The 22,057-nt window shown below is 37.4% G+C and overlaps 1 protein-coding gene across 14 annotated transcripts in view; it reads right to left on the bottom strand.

Annotated features, from left to right (window-relative positions):
• LDAH (lipid droplet associated hydrolase) overlaps positions 1-22,057 on the bottom strand; it is a 98,172-nt gene that overhangs the window by 11,254 nt on the left and 64,861 nt on the right. For 8 of the 14 annotated variants that reach the window (XM_001501695.6, XM_070235859.1, XM_070235868.1 and 5 more), the window contains one exon: positions 4,793-4,875. The exons of 2 other annotated variants lie outside the window; for them this stretch is intronic. In XM_001501695.6, coding sequence (XP_001501745.3) covers positions 4,793-4,875 — 83 coding nt within the window. Of the gene's footprint in view, positions 1-858; positions 988-4,792; positions 4,876-22,057 lie in introns of those variants that run through there. 4 more of the 14 variants (XM_070235861.1, XM_070235870.1, XM_070235862.1 and 1 more) reach the window with 2 other exon arrangements.

The raw sequence follows: 22,057 nt of genomic DNA, 5'->3' as shown, positions 1-22,057 counted from the left end.
GGGATGGCGAAAATGTACAGTTGATTTTCTTACTTTGGTTTATTCCATCCTGGTTCTCATTCTTGTCCCTCCCCGCTCCACTCCCATCCTAATCATTAGCTCCTCTCCTTCCTCCGAACTTCTAAGCTGTGTTCCCCAAGGATCAAGCTTCAGATGTCTTCTCTCCTTATACTACATACTCCCTTAGGTCACTCTTCTCCACGCTCATGGCTTCAACTATATCCTCCTCACTCTCAAATCAAAATTAAGCTGAGACTACTTTTCTAAGCTTCATACCCAAATATCCAGCTACCTGTCAGACATGTGTCCACTTGGATGTCCCACAGGTATCTCAAACAAAAGTATCAAAATGAACTTCTTTCTCAACCATCTTCCACAACTTGATGTTGCGTCTCCTCTCATATTTCCTACATTTTTACCAAATCCAAACACAGAGAAGTAAGCTTAGGCTCCTCCGTCTCCACTCTCTTATACACTAAGTGCCTTTGATTCTACTTCGTAAATCTTTCCAGATTCTTCTCCCTCTCCACCCCCAATTCCACTGCCTTGGTTCTTGTAAAAGCCTTCTAAATGGTCTCCTCACGTCAAATTTCACTCTTTTCCAATATTCTGCCACACATTTTCCCCAAAATAATCTCTCTCATTTGTTACTCTAGCCACATTGCTAGGGCTGACTGATAGGAACTGGTACCTCTGAACTGGCTGTTCACAGAGAGCATATGTTCTGATGGGTCAGTGGCTATGTCACACAGTTGTCAAACATTTTGAATATCACCCTGATTATTAAACTCCATTGCTTAAACCCTTCAATGGCTCCCCAACAACTCAAAATAATCTAGTCTCTTGAGTGAAACTTACGGCTTCATGTTCTCAGGCCAGTGCGCAAGCCACCTAACCTTCTTTAGTGTCTCTAGCACAGGGCTTCTTCACTTGGGGCCTACACGTCTATGCACGTTCAAGGGCAGAAGCGGCGGCACAGGGGTGGGGCTGGTGGATAGGAAAAACATTACACTTTTATTTTTGCTAACCTCTAACTATAATTTTATTTCCTTTAATTATGAATACAGGTAACAAACCATAGTAGTATTAGTAACACCTATATTTTGTCACCTATAAAATTATGAATATTTTCAAACCACAGTAAACTTGTTGCAGACAACTAAAAAACTATGCTCATCACTACAAAATTACAATAGTAATTCTGAGTGTTATTATATCTCATTATTTTGTGTGTTAATAAAAGACACACGTTATATATCACAAATTCGTTTTTAAGATATTTTGATAAGCATATTTCAATGTAATTTTTTTTAATAACCTCACGTATTTATTTAATGCATTTAAAAACATTATTCTGAGAAGGGCTCCATACACTTTAGCAGAGAGCCAAAGAGATCCATACACAAAAAAGGCTTCAACTCAATTCTCTAAGCTTTCCTCATCCATCCACCTACTATACATTTATTGGTTGCTCACCAAGTATCATGCATTGTGTTGGGCCCTAGGGATATCAAGACAGAAAAACATAGTTTCTTACCTCAAGGTGGGTGAGAGGGGAAAGATGACTGTTTAAATACTGTGTAAAAATGCAATATTATAATTTTACATAGAGGGCCATGGGAGGCAAAGGGAGGGACATCTAATCAAATCCAGGGGCTAGGAAATGCCTCTTGGAGATGACACTGGAGCCAAGTCTTTTTTTTTTTGAGGAAGATTGGCCCTGAGCTAACTACTGCCAATCTTCCTCTTTTTGCTGAGGAAGACTGGCGCTGAGCTAACATCCATGCCTAACTTCCTCTACTTTATACGTGGGACGCCTACCACAGCATGGCATGCCAAGCGGTGCCATGTCTGCACCCGGGATCCGAACCGGCGAAGCGGAATGTGCGAACTTAACCGCTGTGCCACCAGGCCGGCCCCAGGAGCCAAGTCTTAAATGACAGGTAGAATTTAGTCAGGTGAAGAAAGAACAAACCTAAGATGCCACAGGCCATAGTATACTCTTCTGGAAACAACTATGAGTCTGATATATTTGTTCAAGGAAAGGGAAATAACTTATGCAGTGTTGAAGCACTGCAAATAAACGCAACCGTCTGATACTGTGTATAAAGTCTCTAGACCTTGGAAGGAAGACAGACAAGCAGCCCAGTAAATTTTTTAGTTAAAAAGGCCCATTTTCCTCAAGAAGATAAAAAGTTCTTTTCATGTAGACAATGGAAATCCAGCGGTAGAACATTTGAATTTAGAACCACAGCCTGTTGATTATGCTATGATAGTTTCTGAGGGGAGGAGAAAGAATCTGAAAGCCATCCACACAGTGTAGTAGAGAGACTATTCTTACACTCACTTTCCTGGCTTCCTGACTGGATGACACAAAGATATATTTTTCAGAACTGTTTTAAAAGTTGAATAACTGAAATATATTGAATGATTTTTACAACAAAATGTGAGGCTCAAAAAGTCTTCACACTGGACAGTCCTGGATAGGTATGAAATTTCTGAATGCCTATGTTTGGGCTGAAATGGGACAGAGCATCCTTGACTAGACTATCTGAAAAATAGGGATGTGTCTGGTCTTGGGAAGCGGTTTCAAGTTTGACTAATTGTCAGAGTTGTTTGGAAGGCGGGAGGCAATGCCCACTATCTTCCTAGAACTATGCACCCTTTCAAGTTTCCTTATTTTCTCAAGCAGACTGGGACATACGTTGATTCAATTATAACATATTTCCTCTTTTTAAATTACAGAAACAAAAAGTTGCAATAAACTGCCTGTCTCTCTAGACCTCATTTCACTTAGGAATTGGAAGTATATTATTCTAGTGAAGAGCTCAAACTTAGCTGGTAGAATGGATAACCAATTAATCGCAAGGTAGTTTTGCATCATTAAACTAAACAATGCTTTCTTTGCGTTCTCAAATTCCCCAAGTACATTTAATGTTATCTTAAAAACAAAACAAAACCATTCTCTGTAGTTGGAAAAGTCTATTCTTGTGACTGTGTGTTAATATTAACCTTGAAACGTCTGCCATCTGCCATTATACCCCATATTTCTCCCATAAAAGTTTCGGTAAACTGACAGTCCTGACGCAGTTACCGTGAGCAGACCTCTATCTGGGAATGATTACACTTGCATATGGATTTAACTTAGGACAGGAATAAGTTAGCACCTTTCTTTGACCTCTTTCTGAGCACAACATACAAACAGAATCCAGCGATGATGAGTATTTTACAGCAGCTGGCTTCCACAGGTGGTACGATGGGCTTTGACACATGATGGGTCTAATCATTCAGCATGTGTGCATTCTGGAAGTGAGCATCTGCCAGGCTTATTATTAACTGGAAGCTGAGTTGTTTTCTGAACTTCCAGCCTTGAGAACGTAAATGTATTTTTGAAACAAAAGCACTTATAATTTAGCTGAAAAATAAAATACTTTTTTCCCTTTATTTTCATATCCTTCAATGACTGGAAACAGTGGAAAGCCCTGGAGAGAGGATCCTTATGAGGCCCCAACCTTCCCCATTCACCTAATGAGGTTTTTCTTCTGCCTTTAAAATTTCAATCTCTAACAATTGCTATTTTAGAAATATGATGACCACTATGGCCATTAGACAAACACAGAGGCATTTTCAAAAGTCCTCTCTGAGTGAAGCTACTATAGATCAATATTCTGAAAATATATTTTTAAGAACATATACATTTCTTGCTTTAAGATAATCGTATTGGGAGGTTACAGAAATAAGAATTAACATGGTAGGCAAGTTTCAGCCAAATGTCTCAAAGTTTATGAAGAGATTCTAAATCCAGTGAGGGACCTAAGATTTTACTTGCAGATGACAGGTTCCTGAGCCCTGTAAGCGCTGGCCACTTAGTAGGGCTCATTTCATTGTACCCAGCTGGTGTCACAGGTTCAGCACTGACTGTAAAGTTCTAGATTAGCACACTCCAACAGAAATACAAAGGCACGTATATAATTCAAAAATGTCTAGTAACTACATTCTCAACATTTAGTCAATATAAATATATCAATGAAATATTTTACTTTTTTTTTGGTACTAAGTTTTTGAAATCCAATGTATATTTTATACTTACAGCATATCTCAATTCCTGCTAGCCACAAAAGACCACACGTGGTCAGTGGCTACCCAATTAGACAGTCCAGCTCTATCCTGTTTAGGATGGACAGACAGACAAATGGTGCCATGGGAGTACCAGAGCCACCTAAATGATAGGGGGCCTAGACATATCTAAATCGTCGTGCCCTCACAGCTTCAGAGGTCGGTGCTTCCAAATGTGTTTGTGTAAGAGTCTAACATTTGCAGAAATAACTCACAAATGCTAGAAGTTTCTATCTTTCCCTTTCTGCACCTGCTTGTAAAGAAAACTGGTCTTGTGTCAGAGCTGGACGCTCCTGCTCTAATGCATAGGAGAACAAGAAAGCCTCACTGAGTTATTAGGTCTTAGTAATGTTAGTTCTTTTCCAATGTTTTACTTACATTTTAATATAACTCATTTATTCTATAAATATTATTGAGAGTCTTCTCAGTACAAGAGAGAAGTATTGATTCTAAAAATAAACCCAACAAAAAGAGGTGGTAAAATATATTTAAATAACTATGTAATCAGCTTTACTCACTTTCTATGCAACTTTCAACGACTGCATTAATTTTAACTAGAAGCAGAACTCTTTTTCTGAAATCTACAAACCCTTGAGGTCTTATAGATTCTAACCTTTCATCCTCAGTGAATATTTTTGCCCATCTACTTACTTCCTTGCAGTACTACAGTGATTACCTTCGATAAATGTTCCTTTATGGTTTCATTGTCTCTCTTCACCACGTCCATCATTTCTTGGCTCGCAAGGTAGGCAGCGTTAACTACAGTTAAAAAAAAGTCAAACACTTAGAATATCCGGGACAAACACAAATGTCAAATTAATCGTAGTAAACTCCCATTCCCTGCTTTCCTTTCAGCAAGTGCTCTCTGATGTGACATATCAGAGAGGCCCAGAGAGGCAAGTGAGGCAGGCAATACGCATTGTCTCTGGAAATAAGAGCAAGTCCTGCCAAAGAAGCTCCTCTCACCCTCATTGGGCTTTCTCAATAGTGACATAGCAGGATGACGGCCTGAAGTCAGATGCCACAGCAGAGGAAGCGTGTAATTGTACCTGATCAATGTGTTTTTATGATTTAAGGATTAGAAGCACAAATTTTTATAGATAAGTCACATATAGCAGGGAAACCGTGTGCAGTTACCAACACGAAGCTATCCTGGCAATTTTTTCAAAAAGGACACAACCAAAAAGAATGTTTATTTTAAACTAGGTTTAAAGGCTAAGACTCTTTGTTTTTGTTTTTTGTGAGGAAGATTGTCCCTGAGCTAACATCTGTGCCAATTTTCCTCTATTTTGTATGTGGGATGCTGCCACAGCATGGTTTGATGGGCAGTGTATAGATCTGTGCCTGGGATCCAAACCTGCAAACTCCAGGACCACTGAAGCAGAGCCCTCGAACTTAACCACTACACCACTGGGCCAGCCCCCCTCTGAGTTTTTAATGAGGGTTAGTCCCATTATACTGACTGCAAAATGAGCAAAGTTACTCTCATTTTCAAGATCTCAAATACCTTGGAGAAAGGAAGAAAGCCAGAGATAACGTGAATTTATGTGGCTTTCTGGTACTGGTGTGGAAATTTTCAGTTAATGCTTTGTGCCTTAAATTCCATTTTGATTGGTATTATTGTTACTTTGCTTTCATTTTTGTCATCACCTGCCTGGTAGATTTGTACTTTTCTTTATTTTTAATCTTTTGTTATTTTGTTTTAAATATGTCTCTTGAAATCATAAGCAGACTTCTATAAAAATGCAATTTGAAAGTCTCTCTCTCTTAAATAAAAAGACAACATATTCACATATATTGATATAAAAGATATTTGGTCTGACTCTAGTCATCTTGTTTTGCTTTCTTGTTATTTCTGACTCTTCTCTCCACCCTCTTTAGGGTGAATGATGAGTTTTCCTCCCCTACTTTTTTTTTTTTTTTTTAAATTTTTTTTTTTTTTTTTAAAGATTTTATTTTTTCCTTTTTCTCCCCAAAGCCCCCCGGTACATAGTTGTGTATTCTTCGTTGTGGGTTCCTCTAGTTGCGGCATGTGGGACGCTGCCTCAGCGTGGTCTGACGAGCAGTGCCATGTCCGCGCCCAGGATTCGAACCGACGAAACACTGGGCTGCCTGCAGCGGAGTGCGCGAACTTAACCACTCGGCCACGGGGCCAGCCCCTTTCCTCCCCTACTTTTTAAACATTTCTTTTCAGTATTAGTCTCAAAGCATTAATCCCATTTTTATTCATCAAGTCGTTAGCTGTGCCTAAACTGTAAAACACATTTTTTCTATTGCTGTCTGGAATTAGAGAGTGTCTGTAATCTCTCCATCCAAACAGGCGCACCCTTAGCATCCCTGCACCTTCCCCATGCCTTCCTCCCACCCTGCCTCCTCTTGGGAATTGTAAGTAACAAACTCTTATTTCAAGGGCAGCTGTCTCTCTCTGTCGCTTTATCACACCTGATTAAAACAAATTCTAAATACATTTTAAAACAATAAGACAGAGCTGGTACTCTGGGGGGGGGGGGTGTCAACGTAGTAGTTTTTGGTAGGGCAAAGTAGTGTGGAGGAGAGAGCTGCAGAAAGAGATGGGGTGGGGAGGACACTCTGGAGATCTAAAGAGGGTTCCTTTTGAGTTCCAGCTAAGTACTGATTGGTACTATCATTAGAGACACTACCAGAAGCTGGGGAAAGAACCATCTGAAGGTATTTACGGAATAATCCCCAAACTGAGAATAATTACTACTTCCACCAGCCCAGTAGAAAGTCTTATAATTAATGTACGAACTATAGAACTTAGAGAGGTTTTGCCTTGATGATGGGGTAAAATTAGCCCTAAACTAAATGCTGTTCCGGTACCAACCAACAAAGCTTAAAAGCAGGGCCAGAAAGGATCAAACTATTTCTGAGTAACATAACTGTGCCCCATAACAAAGTTCAAGAATATCTATATGAACACAGAAATATCCAGCATCCAACAAGATAAAATTAACAATGTAAGGCATCCAATAAAAAGTTATCAAGCATATAAGGCAGGAAATGAAGAAAAAGGTGACAGAAATGACAAAGATAATAAAATTGGTAAACATTCAAGAAATGGTGCTGGGAAAACCAGATATACACATGCAAAAGAATGAATTGGACCATTAACTCACATCATATACAAAAATTTATTCAAAATGGATCATAGTCCTAAATGGAACAACTAAATCTATAAGACTCCTAGAAGGAAACATAAGAATAAATCTTTGTGATCTTAGATTAGGCAATGGTTTCTTAGATAAGACACCAAAAGCACAAGTGGTGAAAGGAAAAAAACCCTGGATTTCATAAAAATTAACACCTTTTGTGCTTTAAAGGACATGATCAAGAAAGTGAAAAGACAATTCACAGAATGGGAGAAAAATCATATATGTAATAAGGATCTAGTATCCAGAATATACAAAGAACTCTTATCAACCAACAACAAAAAGACAACTTGATTACAAAAGGGCAAAAGATTTGAAAAGGCATTTCTCTAAAGATATACAAAGGACCAATAAGCATGTCAAAAAAAGCATAACATCATTAGTCATCAAAGAAATGTAATCAAAACCACAATGAGATACCACATCACACCTACTAGGATGGCTATAAGAAAAAAGACAAACAAAAGCCAGTGTTGACAAGGATGTAGAGAAACTGGCACCCTCATACATTGCTGGTGGCATTGTAAATTGGTACAGGCATTTTGGAAAACAGTTTGGCAGTTCCCCAAAATGTTAAATATAGAGTTACCATATATACTTGGCAATTCCACTTGTAGATATAAACCTAAAAGAACTGAAAACAAAGGTCCACACAAAACTTGTACATGAATGTGTATAGCAGCATTGTTCATAATAGACAAAAAGTAGAAGCAATCTGAATGTCCATCAACTAATGAATGGAAAATCAAAACGTGATATAGTCATGCAGTGAGATATTACTGAGTAATAATGAAGTACTGATAAATGCTATAACATGAATGAACCTGAAAACATTATGCTAAGTGAAAGAAGCAAGTCATGAAAGGCTACACACTGCACAACACCACTTATGTGAAATGTCTGTAAGAGGAAAATTCATAAAGACAGAAAGTAGATGAGTGGTTTCTATGGTCTGGGTGGAGGGGGAAATGGGGAATGACTACTAATTGGTATGGGGATTCTTTTTGAGGTGATGAAAATATTCTGAAGTCAGATGGTTGTCATGGTTGCTTTGCTCTGAGAATGTACTAAAAATCACTGAATTGTGCACCTTATTTATTTATTTATTGGTGAGGAAGATTGGCCCTGAGCTAATGCTAACATCTGTTGTCAATCTTCCTCTTTTTGCTTGAGGAAGACTGTTGCTAACATCTGTGGCGATCTTCCTCTATTTTGTATGTGGGATGCCTGCCACAGCATGGCTCGATGAGCAGTGCCTAGGTCTGTGCTGGAGATCTGAACCTGAGAACCCTGGGCCGCTGAAGCCAGGTGTGCGAACTTAACCACCATGCCAGCCCCAGAACTGTGCACTTTAAAGGGAGTTTTATGACATTTGAATCATATCAAAATTAACCTGTTTTAAAAAAATTGGTAGACACATATTGAAAGTTTTATAACTTATTCCATATGTTCAAGAAACAAGAAATATTGAGCATGTTAAGTAGAATTATGGAAGATACAAAAAAGACCCATACTAAACTTCTAGACATGAAAACTACACTGGATAGGATTAACAGCAGAGAAGACATTGTAGAAGAAAAATTAGTGAATTGAAGACATAACAATAGAAACTCTCCAAAAGGAAATATAGGGAGAAAGAAACTAGGGGGAAGAAAGAAAGAGAAGAACATCAACGATCTCCAAGGGAATTTCAAAGTGGTCTCATATACCATGTAACTGGAGTTTTTGAAGGAGGGAGATACAGAAAAAATATCTGAAGAATGGCTGAAAATTTTCCAAAATTCCTAAAAACCATAAACCCACAGATCCAAGAAGCTCCAAGAATCCCAAAGCACAAAAAATATGAAGAAAACTATATAAGACATATACTAAGTTGCTTAAAACTAGCAATAAAGAGAAATCTTAAAATCAGGCAGAGAAAAATGATCCATTACATACAGATAAACTGAGATTAAAAATGACGGCAGATTTCTTCTTGAAATAATGTAACTAGAAGACAGTGGAGTAACACTTCTAAAGTAATGAAAGAAAAAATAACTGCCAATCTAGAATTCTATAGCCAGTGAAAATAGCTTTCAAAAAGGAAGACAAAATAAAGAATTTTTCAGATACAAAAGCTGAAAGAATTAACTACCAGCAGAACTATACTACAAGATATATTAAGAGAAATAATTCAAGCAAAAAGATGATGTCTGATGGAAATTATGTCTACATAAAAAAATAAAGGGTGTCAGAAATATGTGGAGAAATTTAAAATACATTTTCTCTTACAAACATATTTATATCTCTTTATAAGACAATTGACTGATTAAAACAAAAATAGTAACAACATATCAAAGAAATAAAACATATGACAACAATATCACAAATGCTGGGAGGGAGAAATTGCTTACCATTGTAAAGTTCTTATGGTGTACCTGAAGTGGTATAATAACATTTGAAGACTGTAAAGTTAAAGGTGTATATTATAAATTCTAAAGCAACCACTAAATAGCAAAAGAAAGCATTATAACTAATAAGCCAACAAAGGAGACAAAATGGAAGCATAAAAAATACCTAATTAACTCATAAGAAGGTAGAAAAAAAGCAAAAATGGAACAAAGAACATAGGAGATAAATGGAAAATATATATCAAGATGGTAATTTAAACCCAACCTTATTAATAATTCCATTAATGTAAATTGTCTCAACACTCAAATCAAAACTCAGAGTAAGAAAGCAAGATTCAATTATTTATTGCCTATGTATAAAGACATAAATAGGCTCAAAGTTAAAAGATGGAAAAAGGTATATCACGCTAACATCAGTCAAAAGAAAGGTGGAATAACTATATTAATCAGACAAATTGGATTTCAGAGCAACTAATATTACCAGAGATAAAGAGGGTGATTTCATAGTGATAAAGGGGTCAATTCATCAGGAGGATATAAAAGTCCCAAATGTTTATATGCACCTAACATGTTTGAGCTTCAGAATAGATGAAATAAAAACTAATAGAAATACAAGGAGAAACAGATAAATCCAGATATACTGACAGAGATTTCAATACTCATCTTCCAATAATTGATAGAACACTTAGAAAGAAAATCAACAGGGATATAGAAAGCTTGAATGACACTATCAACCAACTTGACATCTACAGAACAATCTACCCAACAAGAACAGAACATACATTCTTTTCAAGTATCCACAGAATATTTCCCAAGATAAACCATATCCTGGTCCATAAAACAAGTTTTAATCCATTTAAACAATTAAAATCATACAAAATATGTTCTCTGGACACAATAGAACCAAATTAGAAATCAATAACAGAAAGATATCTGGAAAATATCCAAATATATGGAAACAACACATTTCTAAATAACCTCTGGGTCAAAGAAGAAATCTAGAGGGAAATAAGAAAGTATTGTGAAGTGAATGAAAATGAAAATACAACATATCAAAATTTGTGGGACATGGTAAAAGTGGTATTCAGAGAGAAATTTATAGCACCAAAAACCTATACTAGAAATAAAAAAAGTCTCAAATGATCTCAGTTTCCACCTCAAGAAATTAGAAAAGAAAGAGAAAATTAACTCCAAAGTAGGCCAAATAAAGTAAATAATAAAGTTCAGAGTAGAAATTAATGAAATAGAAACCAGAAAAACAATTGAGAAAACAAATGAAACCAAAAGTAAGTTTGGTAAAATTAATAAATTTTTAGCCAGACTGATGAGAAAAGAAATCTGAGAAGATATAAGACATAAAAAACATCAGCAATATCAGGAAAGAGAAGTGACATCCCTGCAGATTCTATAGACATCAAAAGGATAATCAGGTAATTGTGTGGAACTTTATGCCAAGAAATTCAACAACTTAGATGAAATGGACAAAAATCCACACAAAGACACAAGCTTATTTTAAGCTTATTTGAAAAGATTCAGATAACCTGAATAGTCTTATATCTATTAAAGAAATCAATTTTGTAATTTAAAGCCTCTCCATAAAGAAAACTCCAGAGCAAGATGACTTCGTTGGTCCACTCCAGCAAACATTTAAAAAAGAAATAATGCAGATTCTATACAAACTCTTCCAGAAATGACTAGACATATATGGACATCTGATTTTTGACAAAGGTAGCATTTCAGAGCAGCAGAAAACAAGTCGTCTGTGGTAGGCAGAATTCTAAGATAACACCAATAATCCTTCCCCTTCTATAATCCCCTTCTTTATGAGTGTAGGTGGAACCTCTGAACATGATGACATATTCCCCCCATGACCAGGTTACTGAATACAGTGGAGATGACTTTAAGGGAGATTTATTCTGGTAAGCCTAATCTAATTACGAGAGTTCTTCAAAATCTGAGTTTTTTCTGGCTGGTGGCAGAAGAGGAAATCAGAGATTCACAGCACTAAAAGGATTAAATGCACTACTGCTGGTTTGAAGATGAAGCTCATGTGGAAAGGTCCTCAGAGGGACCTCCAGGAGCTGAGAGGGACCCTTGGCTGACAGTCAGGAAGAAAACGGGGACCTCAATCAGAAAGCCACATGAACTGGATTCTGCCAACAATCTGAGTGAGCTCAGAAATGGACTTTTGGATATGCAGGGGCATAAGGAAGGCTTCTGAAATCTAGGCAACGGTGATTCTTCGGCTGGGTGGGAGTTACATGGGAGTTTGCTTCGTGACTATTTGTGGAGGTAAATATTTATGTTTTAAGTACTTTTCTGTAGCGTCATTCTTGAATTAGAAAAAACCCCAAAATTCAAATAATTTGTAAGGAATCTTACATTTCTAAAAGCAAATTTTTCATCAGGGAATGTATCTCACCCCATCTTTATTCCTATTCTTTTTTCTCCCCCCTGGTAATTTCCTATCTAAGTATACTTTTTTTTTTTTTTTTTAAGTAGAATACCAGTTTCCTTTCCAGTAATTGCTCCAAGGAAGCCATCTTTTTCATTCCTCAGAAATGTTCATAACACAACACAGTGGTCAGAAATAATAATACCAAATAGAAGTGTAATTTCCTAAGGGGAAAACACATTTCTCTTGGCAATGACTGTCAATAGCATTCCTGGAAACCCAGCAGAATTCAGAGTTTCAAGCACCACAATGAAGGAAATATCTGGTAGCAGGAGTAATGGAAACAAAAACATGAAGGAAAGAGAACGATTTAGAGGAAGGCTAATTGTTGACTTTTGTTTCATTACAAATCTAAATACAAGTATAAAAATAACTCACTGAGGAGTTTAATAATTCTATTTTATTTGCTACCATCACCTTCTGAAATCTGCATAGTGTTCAAGTATTACTGCAGGACTTCAACCCACAGAAGAGTGGCTACAGGAATGAAATGAATGAGGGCTAAAGTTGGAAGACCAACGGGACATTCAACTCACAGGTCAAATAGTATCACTAAATTCTCCAAGTACACATAACCTACACTAGAAAGCTGCCGTCTATTGAACTCAATCACTATCTTGATGCCATTTTGTCTGTCTGGAAAAATCCCAACTCATCTTGCAGTCCAAATTCATCTGTCTTCTCCTCCCTTACTTATCTAGGTAGAACTGATCTCTACTTTTTTGGTACCTCTCATGCCCTGTATCTGTTCTTAGGATAGCCCTAACTGTGATATGTCAAAATTCTTCACATTTGTCTCCTTACCACGCTGGAAATAATATAAGGGCAGGAGTCATATTTCATTTATTATTCCCCCCAGTGCTTATCTAACTGCATGGTTCATGGCAGGTCTCAGTAAAGGTTGTTAAACGAAATATATGGGAAGGGGCTGGGCTGGTGTTTTGTTTCATTTGGGGGTAGGGGTCAGGAGGAAAAATCTGCTGCCTTCCTTGAAGTGGTACAAGAGTTGACATCACTATGGAGGTCAGGATTGGAGGCTGAAGCACACTGACTTGGTAAGTCAAGCAGGCAGTGGTATAAAACTGGGACAAACCATTGCAGGCAAGAGGGCAAGTCTAAGAACTTCTGTTGAGATTGGCCATAAACTAGGGCACATAAAGCACTGGTCACAGCAGCAAGGGAAAACGCAGAGGGAAGTAAAACCACAACTGCAATAGGAGGTTTCGGGGAGATGCGTGAATAGCTTTCTAAAGTAGAACTTGGGGGTTGGAAGCCAAGTTGTCCTGCTGTTGTGGTGGTATGTGGTCTGGTGCCACTAGTAAGGTTCCATAGTAAACGCCCCAGTTTGTCTGGTTTTGCTATTGTATGCAGGGGAGAGGGTTGTTGGTACTGAAGTAAAGGGAGTTACAGGAGATGGGCAGAGTTTAATTAGGACAGGTGCACTTTGAAGGTAGGAAATCTGCAGTGTAAAATGTGATTCTTACTCCTCATCTATTCTGAACAAGATATTACTTCTAGTCACATTTTCTTTAAAATGGCTGATAGATTCTCTATGTCCAAAGTATACCATGTTTACAAGGAAAAATCTCTCTCTTAAACAAATGCTCATTATAAGATTTTCTGGATTAGGAAAAGGGTTTGGTATAATCACCTCCATGGTGGGAAGGTGGCTGGGGAGATCAGCCATTAGTAAGCACATAAATAGAGGTGAAACAACAAAAAGTTTTATTTTAAATTCTATTTAAAATAAAAAGTATACTAACAATAATCATGAGAACTGAGATGAGCTCTCCTGTAGATAGGTGCATCTAGAGAGAGCTCGCAGAGTGCCTGCCATAGTTAAACTGCAGTCCCCAGTCTGAGGTTGTCTTGCCAGGGTTTGTGAAGCCAAGACATTCTAGAGGGACACAGCTGTGGTGGATTTTAGTTATGGTGGGGAGAGGGTGGAATTAACTATCTAGGTCACTAGTTAACTAGTATGCATGGAGTTAACTAGTGAGGCATTTGGGTGGGGTACTCTGTGATTAAGGCCGTGGAAGATGAGTCCCAAGACCATCTTGAAGTGGGGATGTAGTAAATACTATGCACCCACCTAAAAGCCAATAAAAACTGCCTCCTTTCCTCTACTAGAGACATGGGAAAGTCAAAACATATGACTTCTCCATATCCCTTACAGCTAGGGATGTGGCACAGTTCTGGCTCCCAATCTACAGGCAGAAGTTCTTCGGGGAGGACTTCTCTTTCTAAATAAGCCAAAGCCTTACCAGGAATAAGCCCTCTGTTTTTTCCCCCTTTCCCTTCATTCTGTCTGAATGTCAGCCCTGAGGCTTAGAGCGGCAGGAGCATGATGTTTTCATGAGATGATGAGCACGGGGATAAAGGTCTATGTGCTAAGGACGAAAGAGTGGAAACCTAGAAAGAACCCACATCCCTGTCGGCACTGGTGAGACATTACCACCGGACTGTCTCCCTCAAGATTCCTTCGTGCATGAGATAAAAAGATCCCTATCTGTTGAAGCCGCTGTAATTTAGCTTTCTGTTATTTTTAGCCAAACTCAATTCCAGTTAATAAAAACAAAGATGGGATATTTGAATTTCCTGGGGGTTTCTGGTCGTAGCACAGGGGTTGACGTCCTTAACTTCTTATCAGATTCTGGTACTTGAGTTTGGGAGGAAGGTGGCATCATACCATATCTATATATACTTAAGAGGAGGCAGAGGTAGGAGATGACTGAAAAAGAGTCTTTTCATGGGGTGCTCCTCCTAGCACATCTTCTGACTAGTCCTGAGGCTGGCAAGATGTCACTGAATGTAGGGGAGTTAGGGAGGAGGAGAGCCAAGCAGAGCTGTATGGTAGCAAAATTCTTGGGGTTGAGGACAGACTGTGAAAGTGGCTGGTCCTGGAGACATGAGTATCCCACACTCCAGCAGAACTCCCTGCAGACACTGCTGCTCAGGCAGAGTTAAGGCTAGGCTCTCTGAGAAGCAAAAACCATGACAGTCTGTCCAAAGACAAAGCAGGACTAGATAAGCTCAGAAACCCAGAGGAAGTCTTCTTACAAGGGAGAGATCTTTGGTAGATTTTTTTTCCAGATTGTTTTCCACTTTTCCTAATGGTGCAAATGTGGCTTTTAACAATGTGAAACCAAGTCCTAAAAAAGTAATTCTAAACTTTCTGCATAATTTGGAGAAATGTTTATTATTCACACAATATATTATGTGTTTCTCCATAAGCCAAGACTTTGATTATTATAACCATCTATTTAGTCTGCAAACAGATACTCTTATCTACGTGACAATGAGTTCATCAAAGTGAAAAACACAACTCAAAGTCTATGATTTTTCAAAAATAATACAACTTTCTGGAGTGGCAGATAATTTATATATATATATATATATATAAACTTCTTTAGAAAAAGAGAGTAAAACTCTCATTGAGTCATTTAATTCTAAACCAGAAATGATATAGTAGTACCATATCTAATCACCTTTTGCCCTAAATCCTGATACTGACCACCAAAAAATCTTTTCCTTCTTTGCTGAATTTTAGGCTAAACTTCATGAATTATTAAAGCTGCAGTTGATGCTTATAGATGAATTTTCCTAAGCTACACACATAAATGAGAGGATAGGTAACATGGCAGTCTGGTTTTGTCTTATGCAAAAAATTATTCTTGGATTGAGTTAAAAATATTCTGAGAAGAAATTTGTGACTTTTTAGAGAAGCTTATGTGTTAACTCACTGAATAGTTCAGTTCATTTCATATTACTGTACATGTTTTTAAAAAGTATTTCCATATTGATTAAGCAAAGGAAAGATTATGAAAGTTTCTCTCACAAGAATGTATGCAACAAAGTAACGTAACCTACTAGGAATGTCCTTTGTCTCTGCCCTATGTTTTTCTAGTTAGGTAACTGAAAGGAATTAAAACATCAATTTGGCCTAACTAACAAAAAGACCCTAGAATATTTTTTAAAGTTAATTATCTTGACCTGTGATACTGCTAAGCTAAAATATATTTGCTTTTGGCTTTGATCAGAAAATCCAATTTAGCTGTCCCAGTGAAAAGTCTATTTTTCATGAAACAGAAGAACATCTATTCTTTAAAAAAATGTAGTAGCAAACATTCCAGAATTTAAAGAAAAAAACCTCATATATTTTCTTTAAAAATAACATTTAAAACAATCTAGTTACACAAATTGAGCTGATGCACACTGTGCTAAAGTTTAGTATGCTCCTTGAATTAGGGCTACTCTTCATTGAATGCTGGATAGGAAATGCTGTTTCACTCACTCAGTCTAGTAAAGAAGGCTAATATACAGAATCTCAGCCTATAGGAAGTGCTATCTTTGCCAAAAGTGCAACAGCATTTGAAATAACTGAATATTTTGATTTCTTGAATTTTTCAGACCTTACTACCACAAAAAAATATGTGTATAAACTAAAGGATATAGAAAATCAGTTTCTATCTAGATAGGCAGGATTTATTATCCACTACTTGGACTGGCAAACTTCCTCCGTTTGTTTCTGTAAGATTTCTACAGAAGCACAGACATTACATAATGTGCAAACACCGCAAGGCCTCCTAAAAGTCAAGCTGGCATGTTAAAGGTCATTATCTGGGTGACAGTCAAGCAGGTCTGCAGGGCGAATGTTTGGATGGCACAGATATAAACACTGAGAATGATCTCAGACATGGTCTTCTTTCCCTTGATAACCCCTCTCTTTGTGTAACCTGAAAATCATGCTACTGACTCAAATGGTTGGTTTGAATATTGACTACCGTTACCGTTCATGGGATGTAAGGTCAGGAAGAGTCCAATAATCACCTGCAAGGGCCAGAGTCTTATCTTATGAGTATCAGTCTCTTTCAGCTGGGACCTTCTTCCATTTGTCTAAGGAATGGCCAGGGCAAGTCTGGGCAAAGGAAGCTTCTGTGGCAGTTGTTTCAAGAGGAGGTAAGCATGACACAGAATCCAAAGGGGACAGGTGGGAAAAGGCTGGCTAGGATGATTGAGTTGCTTGGTTAAGGATCAGGCGAGTGTCACTACTAGGAGACTGAACTAAGTACTCAAGAAGAGAAGAAATTTAGAACCCAAAGAAGAAAGAAGACAGGTAATTCTTGCCTCCTTTCCCTTTACCCAAGGGACAGAATGGCCGGGTAATGGAGAAAAAAAGGGACCACTGAGCTATTGGTTACTTGGACATCAGAAGGCCAGATCTAGTACAAAGAGAACAGAAAATCAGAGCAGGAAGGGACGTCAGAAATAGCAGCACTGTGCTCCAAAGGCTGTTTACAAGTTGGTTGTCAGGAACAGAGATGAAGCAATGTGGCTGAGTGTTCAGTCTGGTTTAGAGTCTATTTTGCACGTAGTATAACTCTACTATGGTTGCTTGGGAAAGGAATCCCAGGGTTCCTCAAGCAACAATGTAGCTGGAAGGATCTGGCTGCTTTGAGTCAGGGATGGGAAAATGTTCTGTGCCCTAGCTGTCTTGCTCCTTGATGCCTGCACTTGGGGCTGCTGGAAGAAACAGCAGGAGGTCAATCACCTTGGCTGAAAGGAGAATCCTTTCTCTAAAGTGCAGCTTACGCAGCCTACTTCACCAACAGGGGGTTTATAACTCTGGTGTAGAAAAATTGGAAAAACCCTTTATATAATTACTTGTTTTAATTAAAAACATTAACCACTTGATTAGATGCCTATTGTAATGTATTTTTAGTTGTTGTTAGTGCTGCTGAGTCAATTGTGACTCCTATCAACACTGTATACAACAGAGCGGAACCCTGCCTGGTCTTTTTGTACCATCCTCTCACCTCTGGTGCTAGTTCAGACAATGCCCTGCTGCTATTCATAGGGTTTTCATGGTCAATCTTTTTGGAAGTGGGTGGCCAGGTCCTTCTTCCTAGTAATGTATTATATAATCATTAAATATATAAAAATATATAAATATAAAAGCAAATAAAACTTTCTTACATCCCATGTCCTGATTTCGGTTTAGAAAATATTTCTAAAGAGGTATAAGGAAAGCACAGGTAGCTGCCTATCTAATGCCTATCAGAAACTCAGATATTTTGGGTGAGGTGTTATAAAAATGTCTGTTATATCCTGTTGGTTGATACTTCTATATCTTTGCTAATTTTCTGTCTTGCTGTCCTATCAATTGTTGAGAGAAGGGCATTTAAGTTTCCAACTATAACTGTGGATTTGTCCATTACTCCTTTCAGTTCTATCCATTTTTGCTTCATATATTTTGTAGCTCTCTTGTTTGGTGCATACACATTTAGGACTGCTACATCTGTTTGGTAGACTGACCTTTAATTATTATTATATAATGTCCCTCTCTGTTCTTGGCAATTTTCTTTGCTCTGAAGTCCATTTTATCTGATATTTTAACAGTCATTCCTGGTTCCTTTTGATTATTGTTTGCATGATACATCTTTTCCCATTCTTATATTGTCAATCTACCTATATAATTATATTTGACCCAAGTTTTATGAAGATAGCATATACTTAGGTTATGTTTTTTATTTTATTGTGGTAAAATTGGTTTATAACATTATATAAATTTCAGGTCTACATCATAATATATTTCAAATTCTGTTTTTTAATCGACTCTGCCAATCTTTGTACAATTTTAATTGGTGTATTTTGACCATTTATATTTAATGTAATTATTGTTATGTTAGAGCTTGTATGCCATTTTATTGTTTTCTGTTTGTTCTCTGTTTTTTGTTTCTTTTTGTTCTTTTGCCTTCCTATGTGTTTCTGAGTATGTTTGAGAATTCCATTTTGATTTGCCTATAGTATCTTTGAGTATGTCTCTTTGTATAGATTTTAAAGTGGTTATTCTAGGTATTGCATTATATATATGTAACGTAATACAGTCTATTGATGTTGACATCTTACCAGTTCAAGTGAAGTGTATAAACCTTTACTTCTTTTTACGTTCTTTTATCCAACCTAATTTATAATATAATTGTCTTAAATTCTTCTTCTGTATACATTTAGAACCATATCAGTGTTATATTCTTTGCTTCAACTGTTAAACATAATTTGGAAATCTCAAGAGGAGAAGGAAAATATAATTACCAACATTTTTTTTCTTTCTGTTGTTCTTTCCTTTCTTAATGTTCCAAGATTCCTTCTTTTATCATTTCCTTTCTGTTTAGAGAACTTCCTATAGCTATTCTATTAGGATAGGTCTGATGGTTACAAATTCCTTTAGTTTTTCTTCAGGAGATTGTCTTAATTTTCTCTTCTTTCCTGAAGTATATTTTCACTGGATATAGAATTCTGTATTGACAGTTCTTTTCTTTTTGCACTTGAAATATACGTCATTTCTTTTGGCCTCTACAGATTCTGATGAGAAACTGCTGTCACTCAAATAGATTTTCCTCTATAAATAATGCATTGTTTCTCTCTGGCTACTTTCAAGACATTTTCTTTATTTTAGTTTTCAAAAATTTGACTATGATGTGTCTTGGTGTGGATTTCTTTGAGTTTACCTTGTTTGGAATCAATCCACCTTCTTAAATCTGTAGGTTTATGTCTTTTGCCAAATTTGAGAAGTTTCTCTTTCTATTGGTCTATCTTCATGTTCATTGATTCTTTCCTCTGTCCCCTCCCTTTTACTGCTGAGCCCATATGTATTGAGATTTTTGTTTTGGTGGTTATATTTTTCAGTTCTAAAATTTCCATTCAGTTTTTCTTTAAATCTTCTCTTTAGTGAGACTTTTTAGTTTTTCATTAGTTTCAAACACGTTTATTAATTGCTCATTGAAGCATTTTTATAATGGCTGCTTTAAAATCATTGCCAGATAATACCAATATCTCTGTTATTTTGGTGTTGACATCTGTTACCTTTTTCCATTAAAGTTGAGATTTTCTTGGTTCTTGGCATGAAGAGTGATTTTTAACTAAAACATGGACATTTTGGGTATTATGTCATAATACTCCAGATCTTATTTAAACTTTCTATGTTAGCTGTTTTTTTCTGACACTTATCCGGCAGGGGAAGTTGGGGGAGCAGTGGCACCTCACTATTGCCAGGTGGGGTAGAAATCTAGGTTTTCCACTTGATTTCCATTGACATCCAAGGGGTGGAGGGGTCCTCATTCTTGCTGGGTAGGAATACAAATTCTGATTCCCCACTGGGCTTCCACTGTTACCATCTTGGCTGGAAGGGGTAGGAGTACCTTACTACTTCTCCCCACTGGACCTCCATTGATCTCACAGGGGTGGTGGGGGTAGTGGCCTCATTACTATTGGGCAGTTGTGAAAGTCCTGACTCTCCATTCAGATTCTTCTGGATACTACCCTAGTCGGGGAAGGAGAAGAGTGCCTCATTACTGCTGGGGTGGGGGGAGGGTGAAGTCTAGGCTTCCCACTTGGCCTTTGTTGGCATGGGTAGGGATAAAGCATAGTTCTTATTGTGGTGTGTGGCTAGATTAGAGCAGTTATTATCAAAAAGTTTCTTTGAGAAAAGTTGCCATTTTCCTGGTTCTTTGGCTAGAGTGCAGGCTTTTGTTGGGACTTTTTTTTTTTTTTCTGTCTCCACCTGTTGGTGTTTCTGGGTTGCTGGCTTGAAGTCTAAGACATATGTGGTAAAAAGAAAACCCAGGAAACTCACCTGTGTTGTTCCTTGGGTCCCAAGGCCCCTACACAGTCTGCTTTCTTCTCCACCTTTCAGAGTATTCTCATGTTTGTTTTATATATAATGTGCAATGTTTTTAGAACTTATTAGGAGAAACAGGGAAAAGTACATCTATTCCATCTTCCTGGAAGCAGAAGTCCTTGGAGGAAAATGAAGTCCCTAACTGGAGAATGCTTTTTTTTAATCCTTTCCATAGGTAAAAAGAAAAATATCAAAGAAGGAAAAAAAAAAAAACTGTAAACGAAAATAAAATGACTTATTGAAGTATATGTGGAGTAATTTTATATATGTTTGCAAGAATTTCAAGTGATTTCCATTTGGCCTCAAATAATTTCCAAAGGTGTGTTGGCCCTTGGAAATCATCTAGTCTAACTCTTGATGTGATCAATGACTGAGAACCAGAGAGGGGAAGGGCCTAAATTGAGGCAACAGAATAAGTTTGGGCAAAACCAAGATGAGAGTTGAGGGTTTCTGACGTGAAGTCAGTACCATTTTCATTCACTAGACCATCTCTTTCTCTTCTATAATGTGAGGGAAAGATAAGGGGCTGGACCAGAAGGTCTTTAAGGGACATCTCTAACTTCAATCTTTGGTGATTTTTATGCCTGTTCTTAGCCTTGCTTCTCTTCTCCCTATCTTCTTCCACTGCTATGCTAAGTCTATAATAAAGATGAGGGTTGGGGAGAGCATGGAGGGGAATAAAACCCACAAATATAGAAAATATATTGAACTTTGTGTGATGTCTGCTTCTTGCTACAAATTTGAAAAAATGCCTCCCATACAATCTGTAGCTGTACAATTGTAAAGGCAGGGCTGTGACCTGTTTCTGGGCTTACTATGCACATGATCATGTGACACTCTTAATATAGATGGGCATGGTACCTTTATTTAGGAGTCCTGCCTTTCTGACTGACTGTGGCAAAAAGACAATGGCAGCAGCTATGGTGAAAGGAAGCTTATCATAGTGGCAGACTGCCAGAGTTTGAACACTACCCACTAGTTGTATGACTTTGGGCAAATCATGTAACTTCTCTGTACCTCAGTATCTTCATCTGTAAAATGGGGACAGTAACAATATCTAAACCTCATTAGTTCTAAGGACTACAGGTGAAAGCTTAGAATGGTGCCATTAGCTGCTGCAGCAACTGCTGTTATATCATTCATTGGAAGCTTACTGTAAATAAAATACTAGATAGACACTTTACGTATATTATTATATTTATCCAACAATAATCTTTTGAAGTATGGGATATTATTATCCCAATTTTAT

This window comes from Equus caballus, chromosome 15, assembly GCF_041296265.1.
Source record: "Equus caballus isolate H_3958 breed thoroughbred chromosome 15, TB-T2T, whole genome shotgun sequence".
Lineage (NCBI taxonomy): Eukaryota > Metazoa > Chordata > Mammalia > Perissodactyla > Equidae > Equus > Equus caballus.
This window is presented reverse-complemented; position numbering and strand designations above follow the sequence as displayed.